The sequence below is a fragment of the Pyxicephalus adspersus genome, chromosome 2 (assembly GCF_032062135.1).
Source record: "Pyxicephalus adspersus chromosome 2, UCB_Pads_2.0, whole genome shotgun sequence".
Taxonomy (NCBI): Eukaryota; Metazoa; Chordata; class Amphibia; order Anura; family Pyxicephalidae; genus Pyxicephalus; species Pyxicephalus adspersus.
The window spans coordinates 33,011,692-33,024,305 of NC_092859.1; the positions used below are offsets into that span (position 1 = coordinate 33,011,692).

Sequence of the window (12,614 nt, forward strand, 5' to 3'; positions counted from 1 at the left end):
AAAAATAAGCTTTCCAAGTCTGCAATCAAAATAGGTTAGGTAGTCAACAAGACGTTCTACCCTAGCTCAGTATTTCCTGTATTTAAGAATAGAAAGGTTCCATCAGCTTGGAATGAACAGGTGATTACAAGTTAGGCTGTTTAATATTTAAAACAGGTATGCGTCTTTTTATACTAAGTGTAACCTGAGATTAAAAAGAAAAAAACCTGTGCCTTAAAAGGCTTCTCTCTGCATACACTATAGCAGAAGCTCTCTTATGAATTGCAAAGAGCATTGTTCTCAATTCAACAATACCACAGCATACAGGGAACAGGAATTGAGTATTCATGCTTATTGGATTACTTTTTTCTTTGGATTTTCCATAATATCGGCCTTTTGTGTATTTTTGTCTATGGAATTCTTTTTTTTTTAATGTGATGTCTAACAATGGTTTACCTTGATGGTCAGGTCTTCAAAGTATGTTCTGCACCTGATCATCAATAGGTGCCATAAGTGCTGTTTTTTTATGTCAGTGGTCTTTACTTTTTTTTTTAACTGTTATTGTTCTACGTTGTTGATTACGTAGCAGAAGGCCTGGCTAATTAGTTCCACTCGATGTTTGCCTAAATGAGATCCGAGCTGGGATGGAATTAGCAGCCAGCACCATTGGAAAATTAAGACGGGTTAGAAGCAGGAGCAGATTGTACACAGTAACAGCACATCCCCATCATCCTATTAGCTTTGTCTCCACTTCGAACCTGCAAATCCCTTTGAGCAATATGGAAGCTCCCCCTGCACAACTAACTGGTGAGTTTATCCTTTCTAAAGTATTGATTATAGATGTTTTTTTTTCCTATCCCGTGTAAATGACACTTCTAGATATTCTTCCTGTTGAGTAGGTGTCATAATACTTTTCAATCAAACTATATCTTTTTGAAATACTGCAGCAGGTGCAACAAGTATGTAAGATATTCCTGATTCACTGACGTGGAGATCAAATCATGGAATGATTATTTCCTTTACCATTCAATTTTTTTTATAACTTTAATTTTTTCATGTGTTCATATAATATTTCAAATAATTGGGCTTAAGATTCTTGGGGACAAGGTCAATGTCTATGTTTACAATAAATATAATTTATAATCCCTGTGGTGCTGTAAATAATGCTCAGCATTTATGTTTGAGTTTTATGCAAATACATAAATTGATCCTACTGGTTAATTGACAGGTTATGTAAATAATGGAATTTGAAATAAAAAAAAATGCTATGAGTTTTTGACCAAGTCTGTTATTAAAGGTTAAAGAACAAAGAATGAACATTGGATTGAGGGAAAATTTAAAGCAAGATGTTTTCTACAGCAGGTGGTTAATATAAGGTTGTTTCTTTCATAATTAATGGGGTTGGATATTTGTATGTGCTTACAATGGCCGAGGATAATGTTATGGTTGTGTCGTCTGACCTGAAGTCTCCTAGCAGAAAGAATTGTTTAACACTATTAGAGGTATTGCACCATTGTTGAGCTTTGGTTTTTAATTAATAAAAATTAAATTGTTTAATTATTATATGTATAATGTGTATAGATATCAATGATAAAAATGCACTTTAAAACATTAGAAAGCAGCTGTTATGCTGCCTATTATTCAATGAATGACAAGTGAACTACAGACTGTATATAAGACCATGCCTTGGCTTCTTATCTTCCAGTCAATGACCCCCAAAACACTATGACCTTTGATCACTGTCTATACCAACCAACTTTTAACAATAATCATTACTACTTGTGCACAAAAACACCAATTGTATTCCATTGCTTGTCTAATGTGGGTTTTGATACTGTTTACAAAATTGTATAATGCAATAAAAAAGAATGTAAGGAAGGTCCCAGAACCTTGGGTTTAAGCAAATATATAATGTACAAAAATAAAGCAGCTTAGCAATTATTATACATTATTTAACATCATTACATTTAAACATAAAGGCAATACCAGAAATTGAATTGGTATCAGTGTTTTGCTGTGCTTGTACAGCTAAACCTAGATTGAAGGAGGGAGATGAACCAAAGGAGTCAATTATCTGTATTGTAGTGCAATGAGCATGTTAATAGAGAAACAACTTCATCAGTCTGCTGCTTCTCCTTTCACAGTCCATTCAGCAGAGACACGACTTATAAGTGTTATTTAAGGAAGGATTTATTATGACAGGTGTGGTCTAGTCCTGGCATCAAGAATTATGCTACAGTCAAACACCTATTACATGAATGTCTGCAACTATGACCATCCATGTAAATCATGCCTGTGGCACAGAAATGTCTCCTGCCCTTTCAGACAGGGCTGTACTGTGCTACAAAATTGTGTAAATCTCAAGACTAGATTTAATCGTGTTTAGATTTTATGTATATCATCTGTGTATTTAGCTAATTGTCTGGAGTTCAGCTTTAACTTCAGTCACCCAATAAAAGATAAAACTACACATTTTCTTCCCAAGTTTATTGTGTATCTAAAGACAAAAATGTTTTTGTGTTTGAACACAATGTGGGGTAGAAGGTTACAACTCCTGACAGCTTTCTACTAATCAAAATATTTGCTGTTTTAACTGATAAATTAAAAAGCAAGTCAAGCGAATGAAACAAAGCCTTTTTGTCAAATGCTGTATTTTCCAGGTAAAAGCATAAATTTAGGCATTGGTGGTACCTTTAAATAACCTAAAGGATGCTTAGGGTGGGTCTCCAGTAAGATGATCAATGGTTAGTGGCTGGCACTATGTTGCCTTCAGGAAAGGATCCATCGTGACCCCCAAACATGTTGTGACAGTGCTTTTATAATAAAGCTACAATCCTGTAATGATATGCTGTCAATGAACTACAGCAGACCCGAATTGAATGTGCAGTGCTTTTTTCAAGGTGCCATTCAACTCACATGATCAGGGTAGCTTAGGGGGACCCCCAGATTTCCCACACCGGCTGCCTCGTCAAAACCTTACTCTATTATCCTAAAAACTCAAAGTACACAACTTTAGCTGTTTATTTTCTGTACGCCAGAATATATATATATATATATATATATATATATATATATATATACCTAAAAATTTGCCTGTCTGTGCATTATTTAGGATCTTCATTGAATTGATATTTATGGTCCCCAGCTGCACTACACCACCTTGGGTGCTACAATCAACCATACACAGACCCACCCTGGCCTTAGTAGTTTATTATACTAATTATCCTTGCAACTTAGATGACACCTTACCAAAGGATTGGATCCCCAACCATTCTCGAATACCACCAAAGACAACTGACCTCTGAGACCTCAAACATCAACATCCCTGTTGTAATCAATGCTAAAGCTGTAAATATTACTAATGGGAGGAAGGGTGGGATGTTCTCTCTACATCAGCCAATGATTCAGTGATTTCTTTTCTTGCACTTTCCTCCATGCCCAGATTCCCCTCTCTAACCTCAACCAATCAACTCTCTAACTAATCCCTTGCATCTAGGCCTAGCACTTTTGTTATTACAGTGAACTTTCACCTTGCAAGAGATAATTCACTCAGCTTAGTGAATGTGTTGATAGTTCACATGGTAGAATAGATGGGGGTTACTTTCCCAACCACCACCCAACTAACCCAATAACACAGCACTTAGTAATTTTTGGAAAAACAGCCTTTTATTAACACAATATAATGTATAAAACACTCTTCATAACATAACATCACACTCTCTGTACATATTAACAAATAACCCATTCCTAAGGAATGACAAAACTGATGGTTTCCTACCACTTGTTGAATACCAACTGCAACTCCTTCATGGACCTTACACCGTTCACCTAGCTACCGTGACAATCAACCACTACAAAATTAAAACCTCAAAATAATCCCTCATAGAGGAAGAGTCTTCCAGCTCCAACTGACTATCCACCCCCACCGTGCTGACCTAACTTTCCACTGACTGGCTATTCCCCACCAATCAGGTGAGCATGACCTATGCCACCCTTCTCTCTCTTACTCCTTTTCTAACTCCCCCCCCTGCACCCTGTCATGTGGCCCTTTTCATCCTTTTTCTTGCACACAGTCTAGCTTTGCAAACAATGCCCAATCACATTCCAAAAAAACAAAAAGAAAAACCTACTTGTGATTGGATGATTGAAGAGGATTGAGCTTCATCTCATTTAAAAGCTAAGTGAAGTGAAGCCTTGGAAGGGGACAATTCATTTTGCTATGTGAACAGCCTAAGTTCCTTTAGTAAATCAACTTTAATACATTATTTTGTGTTATAATTTATTGTGCTAAGGCAACCTATTCATTTTGAATGGACCAGCAGGGAATCATAAAGCAGAAACAAAATAACGCAGAACACCACAATTCAGAGCATGTGCATTGTGGTGCCATGTAGTGCCTGCTACAGTAATAGTGCAAACGAACAGCTCTGAAATACACTGCAGCACAGTTTGCATACTATAGTGCATTGTGATGTGCAGGTTTTTCTACACCAGAATGTATAGATGTGAATTGGCATGTTGAAGTAACTCACATAAATTCACATTTTAACAAAACTGTCTTTGTATAACTGTCCACCTTGGCTCACTGACACTCATCTCTCCAGTGCTCCTTCCTCTGTCTCTTCCACTGCAAAATACTCAGTGCTTCTAAGTAAGAGGCAGCAATAGGGATGTGACAAAGGAAGATGTGGCAAGTGATTGCAGGGAAGGTGAGAAGCAGCCATGCAGCTACCGTATAGACTTTACATAGTAAGTTATAGTTACATAGTAGGTCAGGTAAAAAAAGACATAAGTCCATCAAGTTCAACCACTAGGGAAATAAACATATCCCAGATATAAAACCCTATGGACATTGATCCAGAGGAAGGCAAAAAACAACTCAGGCAAAAAAAACTCAATTTGCTCCAACAGGGGAAAAAAGTTCCTTCCTGATTCCATGGGGCAATCAGATGTTCCCTGGATCAACAGTCTCTGCTATCTTTACTTTAAAGCCTAATACCCAGTTATATTCTGTACTTCTGGAAAAACATCCATCTTTTTCTTAACGCAATTTATAGTAGTTGCTGAAACAAGTTCCTTAGGGGGCCACATTTTCACAGACCTTACGGTATAAAAACCCTTCCTTATCCGGAGCTTAAACTTCCTTCCCTTCAGACGCAAAGAGTGCCCTCTTGTTTTTTGTAATGTCTCAAAGTGAATAAATGAGAAGGGAGTTCTTTATATGGTCCATTTATATATTTATACAGGGTGACCATATTCCCCCTTATATGTCTCTTCTCAAGGGAGAATAGATTCAGTTCAGCTAATCTCTCCCCATAGCTGAGCTCCTCCACAGTCCTTTTATTAGTTTAGTTGCCCTTCTCTGCACTCTCTCCAATTCCACAATGTCCTTTTTGTGAACTGGTGCCCAAAACTGGACTGCATATTCCAGATGTGGTCTGACCAATGCTTTGTACAGGGGCAAGATTATGTCTCCATCTCTGCAGTGTATTCCTCATGCTATAATATTAAGTCTATGATCATCTGATCATCAGTTTGTTTTCTTAAGCTGGGTTTCCTTTGGTGCCAACAGTGGGTCACTGCAATGTTAGCACAATAATGTGTTCACTTTTTCCAGAAGCCAGGGTAACAACACAGGGGCAAAATTGGGAGACAAGGACAGAGTGTTGTCACTCCATAACAGAAAGTGTCTGAACAGGGATATTGATTGTAGGATCACAAGGTATTTTATTGGAAGTTGCAGATTTGAAGAAAAAAAAAACATTTTTTTCAAAATTACAATAACAGGCTGATGTAAGATTTTAATTATTGGGTTTTACATTCATACTGTGTTTATTTTGCAGAGATTCCATTATCTGTCACTCAGCTGAACAATGGACAACAGCAGAGAACAGCCGTCGGTAGTCCTTCCACCCCACCAAAATCTAAATACCTCACAGTCACTCAGTACCTTCCCAACACATACCCGCATCAAGGCAACATCAATGGAGCATTCGATTCCTCTTGTGTGGATGGCCACAATAGCTCAGTAAGTCAGCTTTTTGGTGAAATCGTATAGATTATTTCTTAAAATGTCTGTTTCCTGATACAGTTGTTTGGTTCTTAGCAGGATTATTATTGTTAATAAACAGTACTTATATAGCACCAACATATTACGCAGCGCTGTACATTAAATAGGGGTTGCAGATGACAGACAGATACAGACTGTGACACGAGAGGAGGGGAGGACCCTGCCCTGAAGAGTTTAGAATCCAGGATTCTGCTGTTTCTCTATCAATGGTTCAAACTAGTGTTTATAGTTTATTTCAGAGGGGTATGGAGGTAATCTAGCAAGAGCCCAATTCAATCACAAACCAAAATACCTTGTAAAGAGTAGACTTAGTTCACACTAATGTGTTGCATTGGTGCTCATTTGGTAAAAGTAGAACATGCTGTGTTCAAACTCATTATAAAAATGCACAGCAATAAAACACATAAAAACAGATGTTAATCCAAGTGTGTTTAATGCAGGTCATTGCAAAATTTTGGTACATACAGTCTAAGGTAAAGGCTATCAGTGTGTTGAAATTATTTGCTCATAGGCTATTGCTACCCTGCTTAATGGTACACTATTCTGAAGAAAAAAAAATCTCATAAAATTCATAGGTTGATCAAGAAATTAAAGAGACTCCGCCACTGACCATGGGCCGTTACCAAGGTTCTCTACCCACCCCCAACTCACCCTGCCTGGACTTTTTAAATACACCTTCCTCAATTGCAGCCAGCTGAACGTACTGATCTCAGAGAACAGGAGTAGCAATGACATCACTCCTTTGGGGATTAGACAATGCATGGGCCTAGGCATTGGCTGCTAGGCATGAGGAGGTCACATGTTTCTCCAAACATTCCAGCTGAAATAGAATATTAACCAGGGGGATGCTGGAAAGGTTAGATAAAGGGGATCAGTGAACAACATTGCACACATGGTGAGATTTTCTTGGCAGTGAATAGAAATGTAATTGAGTGTTCTTTATGACTTTAACAAGGAACTATATTTGTTTGCACTGATTGGTTCAGTTATTAGTTTATTTCTTTATTCTGGAATTGCTTTTTTACAAAACCTGGAGAAAAGAATTAAGGATGAATACAGACCTAGATAATAATCACCATAAGGTCACCAACATTCTGGAGTAGTTGGTGTGCTTATCAGGGCTAGATGACTGATGCAATCCTGATTCAGTCCTGTTGAGGTACATCTGTCATTTTAAGTGGGCAATATGGGGCTTAGGGTTTAAGTTAGGTTTAAGTAATAATAATAATAATAAGTTTAGGTTTTAGGTAATAATGTATTTGCTTAAGGTTTAAGTCAAGTAAAGACAGGCTGAGGTAAGTGATTAGTGTTGGGGGCACATTGAATGTTAGGTAGCATTAAAGACTCATGTCTAACAGTCCAAACTAGTAGAGATTGAAATACTAAGTGACTAACTTACCTAATAATAATAAAACAAAAATAAACCTTCTTTTACCTTTCCTGACTGAGCTGAATCCCCCTTTATTTGTGTCACCTCACATATTTGTGCAGGCTGTGGAGGGTTATTTGTGCTACCTGGAATTTATTTTGTGTTGTCTAGGAGGCTGGAGGTCATTGTACTGTCTGGGGTCATTTTTGTTGGCTGGGGGTCATTGTGTGGGTTGAGGGTCAATGTGTTGGCTGGGTGTTATTTGTGCTTGCTGGAGTTCTTTGTGCTGGATGGAACAGTCATTGCTGGCCTTGACATTTGCTAAGAGAAATTGGTGGCTTCAAAACTTACTGGGCTGTTGTCATTGCTGGCTCTGACACTGGCTAGGGGTTATTGCTGGAAATGACTCTTGTTGCTGGCACCAATACTAATGCTGGGATATTTTGTTGCCAATGACACTAACAATGTGGCTTATTTTACTGACATTTTACTGATTTTCATTTACCTTACCAAATTCCACTCTTTTACACAAATAAATCCTTGTTCCACATCGACCTCAGTGTAATTTGTGGGAGATTATGAATTTTGGCGACAGTCATTTTTTTGTTAAATATTGCACTTTACAAGAGAAAGAGATACTGCTCTGCTTGAGCAAGTTTGAAAAACTGCTACCAACCCAAAAGTAAAGCTTGGTTCTGTTACAAGGAATGTAAAGTTTGGTCACATTTTACCTTCAAGTTACAACATGGTCCAAGATGGAGTTGTAAACATGTAAAGGGTAAATTAATATTGAATTGTTCTCGTTGTAGAAAGACGATGGGCCACTTAAAAAAATCTAAATGCCCTTATACTAAATCTGTGTTCCCAGGACAGCCTGAAGCATTAAATGCGCAATAAAAAACCACAAAGATGTCCATATTGTGCAGAGTTTTTCTAAACTTGTTATTGCATTTGTATATCATTCTTGTTTCTGTTGTGGAGTTATAAAACCTCAGCTGCCTGGAGAGGCTCGCTCCTTTCTCCAGCTTAATAATCACTTCTCAGGTATGATTGCCTCCATTCCCAGGCCTCATCCCCCTGGGATCTAAGAGCTGCTTCATGTTCCCAGTGTCTCTATGGAGATAGCTTTACCTGGGAAGATTAGGTGCCAAGGCAATGAGCGAACAGCGCCCAGATTTACACTTATCCAACAGAGAAGAGAGGACTTTCTGCTGATCGTTCACAGCAGAGCAAGTTCTGCCAAAGTGCTCGTCCATTGAAGGTCACCAACTTCCACAGCGAGCTGAAACTCCCAGGATCCTGTTTCTTTTGACAATGGATCACATTTCATGGGTCCCATCTCTTGTAAAACCGAGAGGATGACAAAGGCTCAACTCCCTGTGCAATTGTATTGCTGATTCTTGTTCACAGGAGGTGGAAGGATAGATTGCCTGTTTGAGTTTAGTTTCTAAAATGGATCCGGAAAGCCTACAAGGACTTCCAGTAAGTATAGGTTGTGTGAGGGGAGGGGATGCTTTGAAATAATTTATAAAGGTGAACTGAGCAGAGGTAGAAAAACAATATATAATAATGTATGTTGAATGTAACCACATTTCTGTGGATAAATTCTCTGCCTGTTAAAAATATAAAATTTACGCCATCCTTGGTTTTGCAATAATATGTTTGAAGGTTCTATTTTGTAAGTTGGTTCATCTGAATAATTAAAATTAAGAAATGTAATATAACAATGTATCATGGTTTATTTTATTTGCTGTATGAAAAAATATAACACTTTTTTGAGTTTATGATTAAAATGTGCACATAATCTGGATTACATTTTAAAATAGACAGAAAAGACATTGGAGGGTTTTATCAGTTGCCCTGAATAATTTAGAAATTATCCTTATGTTGAAAGCAGCTGCCTCTTAGTTTTGACGAATCAATTATAGGGATATCAGTTTTGTCTGTTAATAAGTACAGAAAACATCCTTGTCTTTACTGAGACATTTAATTTTGTCGTGCTTTGGTTTCATTATAAAATTTAAATCACACTCTCCATAAGGAGAAATGGGTTCTGGGTACATGCATACATTACATGCAGGCCCTTACAGAAAATGTCTATTAAGATAGAACACTACACTAGTGTACTACATATATATACATATATATATATATATATATATAACCAATCTTTGCGTAGACATCTTGGGAAAGGCTTCCTTTGTCAAAAGCACACCCTGATGACTAGTAACCTGGTAAATGATTGGGTTATGGTCAAAAGGCAGCAAGAATTGTGAAGGAAGTATAAACTGACATAATAAAGTTGAAGCGGGGGTATACAAGGAAATGCATGTGTGCACATTTTAAAGAGTTTGAATGTCAAATAATTTAAAAAACTTAAACACAATTACTTTAAATCATCTATCATCTCAAACCTTGCTTTCAAAGTTGTTAGCTTATTCTTTTTGAATGATATCCCCTGTCTGGTGGCCCAAAGGTGCTTTAAGGGTATATTTAAGTTTTTAGAAACTGTGTGTGACTTGGAAACATAATTAATTAAACATAAGAATCTAGGTACATGCTGAGATAAAATATAGATCAAATAGAATATCATTAAGGTTTGGAGAAATTGCAGTTGACAATCACCTCAACTTCAGTAAATTCTTTGGAAAAGAAGAGCTGAGATCAGACACACTGGTAGAGTTCTCAGTATCTTTTTTTTTTTTTTTTTTAGAAGAAGTATTGTGTATTTTGTATGTAGTATTTGTGTAGCCCTTCAATGTCCAGTCAGTACAGCCTGATTTGATGAACATGGTGTAAAGGAACTCAAGTGGCCTAGATTTAGACCTTACTGAACACAGATGTTCTGTAAGTACCTGACTACACAAATACTATTTTGGCTAAATAGGTTGAAATTTTCATGGGATTCAAAAATTTGTGGAAAGCTAAAGCTTACAAGGAAAAAGCTATTATGTATAGCTGCAAGGGGCAATTCCACTATAATACACTAGGTTCTGAAATTGAACTGAGTTGCTTCCAGGCTAGCTCTAACTGTTTCTGAATGAAGTGAGGTTTTTGAAGGTAGTCAGTTTTCAGTTATGCAAAAATGGCTGTGGTGGCTTTTATTTATTATGATCAACTCGTAATGACATGTACTTGCCTGTGGTAAGTTAATATAGTACCCAATCCACTGTGTTGAAGCTGGAGCACTAACATGGGTAAAAGTGTGTTGCAGACACAGGGAATATATTTTTGTTCCTACGTTGCCTTCAAATACCTCCAACTATATCAGAGTGAATTATCAGGGTGATATTCATGGATCGTAGGTATTGCCATTTATTGTGGATTACACCAATAGTAAAATGCTTCCATGACCATTTACCTCCATGGAAGTGTTAAGAGTTTTATTTTGAGTGGATGTGGGGAGGGGGGTGTTTGGAGGCAGTTAGCAGTTAATAAAGCAGAAGTTAGCCTTCGGACTACCCTTGTTATGGATCTGTCTGAATTTTAAGACTGCAAAGATAACCAATAAGCATTTAGTAAGAGCTGGGCTTTCTAATAAAAAAATGTACTTGTAAATTGAAAGTGATGAAGGCGTCTTGTCATACAATTTACCGGTATATGTAAAATAAATATTTTATACAAACAGTTAACAAATTACATGCATATATAAACATACATTTAGTAAGAATAAAATAAAATTGACCTACGATCAAATATGATTTCCTGTTAGGATAGAGGTGAATTACTGTATATATTAGACTTTATGTACAACTATCTTCTACTATCCGTATGTTTTCCTCTTATCATTTCAGTTGGACACACTTACAGTTTTTTTTTCCCATGCCATAGCTTTATTAGGAATGTAAAATGTAATTTGGGTTCTGTTTGTTTATTGGCTTCTTTTTAGTCACCCAGGTAATATTCTGGATCACTTTTCTGTTTGTGTATTCTGCTCCCAAGAGGTTTTACTCATTATTTTGAATTCTTCTTTGCAGGTTGTTAACAATTATGTGGATGGAAACCAGGAGATTACACCAAGTGGTAAGCATTTTGGTGATGGCAAAAGGAAAGTTGACTATGTCCTTACCTACCATTACCGACATCGGTCAACCCAACACAATGGATCCCCCACTAACCACAGGCCTCCAGCAGTTATTGTTTCCAATGGGAATTCAGTAACCCCAGAAGAAATAGGGAAAACACCTCCAGAACAACCTCTTCCTGGGGAATTACTTAACCAGCAACAGAAAACTAAAGGACATGATCAACAAAAACCACAGAACCAGGACCATCAACTTGCTACAAATGGAAACTCATCATGTCATCCTCATGAAGTGGTGGTGGTAGAAATGAGCCACCAAGATGCCCTTGAAGAGGAGAAGAGGTGTCAACGGGAGGAGTTTGAACAAAATCTTAAAGAAGCTGGACTAGAGTTGGAAAAAGACCTTGAGGTGAGTAGGGACTTGCTTGAAAAATAAACCCAAGCACTCATTCTCTTGTCACAAATACATTAAGTTGCTTAAAAGGTCTACCATGGTAAATCAGCAAAGACAATGGATGTATCGACAAGCATATCCTCCTGGATATATTTTCTTGAACTTCATGGGTTTATCATTCAAAGTTACATTTTGTTATATTTTAAGGAATTTTGATGGAATTGAAATATTGTTGTTTAACTATAAGACATGTTAACAAGGACAACCCAGACATAAAGATAATTATGTAATACTTTCATATCTTTGGTTCTCTGGAACCCCTGGTTCTTGACAGCACTGATGGTGAGAGCTTGGAGTATATATCAGAACCCCAGTGAATGTGGATTGCTCTGCTCTTGGGGCCACCTTTGCCCTCGATTTGTCCCAACTAATACTTCAAGCCATACAAACAAAAATGGCTACCCTTTGGAATACTTTCTCTTGGTAAAATTTTAATAAACAAGCCCATACAAAGCCCATTTAGCCTCCACCCTCAAAAAATTAAATGATACCTACACCCAAAGCCCACCATTACAGAAATGTATTGATCTCTGTTGCAGGTTTCACCTCACTTCCTGGCTGGTGATAATTTATCCTGCCAGAAAAGGTAGTAAAGCAAGATCTGCATGACAATGTTTTTACAAGATTTTGGTGTAGAACATGGACTGTGGGCTCAGATGGCTAGAATGTGTAATTTTATAAAATTTAATATAGGATAGTATTGTTTAGTGTTGCTACA

The 12,614-nt window shown here is 37.2% G+C and overlaps 1 protein-coding gene across 1 annotated transcript in view; it reads left to right on the forward strand.

The window, feature by feature from the left end:
* Positions 1-344: 344 nt before the first annotated feature.
* The window catches only part of ANO2 (anoctamin 2), a gene marked incomplete in the record, with an annotated part of 124,425 nt that continues 112,155 nt past the window's right edge, over positions 345-12,614 (forward strand). Inside the window, 3 exon segments of the mRNA XM_072398970.1 lie at positions 345-786; positions 5,823-6,007; positions 11,396-11,851. Coding sequence (XP_072255071.1) covers positions 624-786; positions 5,823-6,007; positions 11,396-11,851 — 804 coding nt within the window.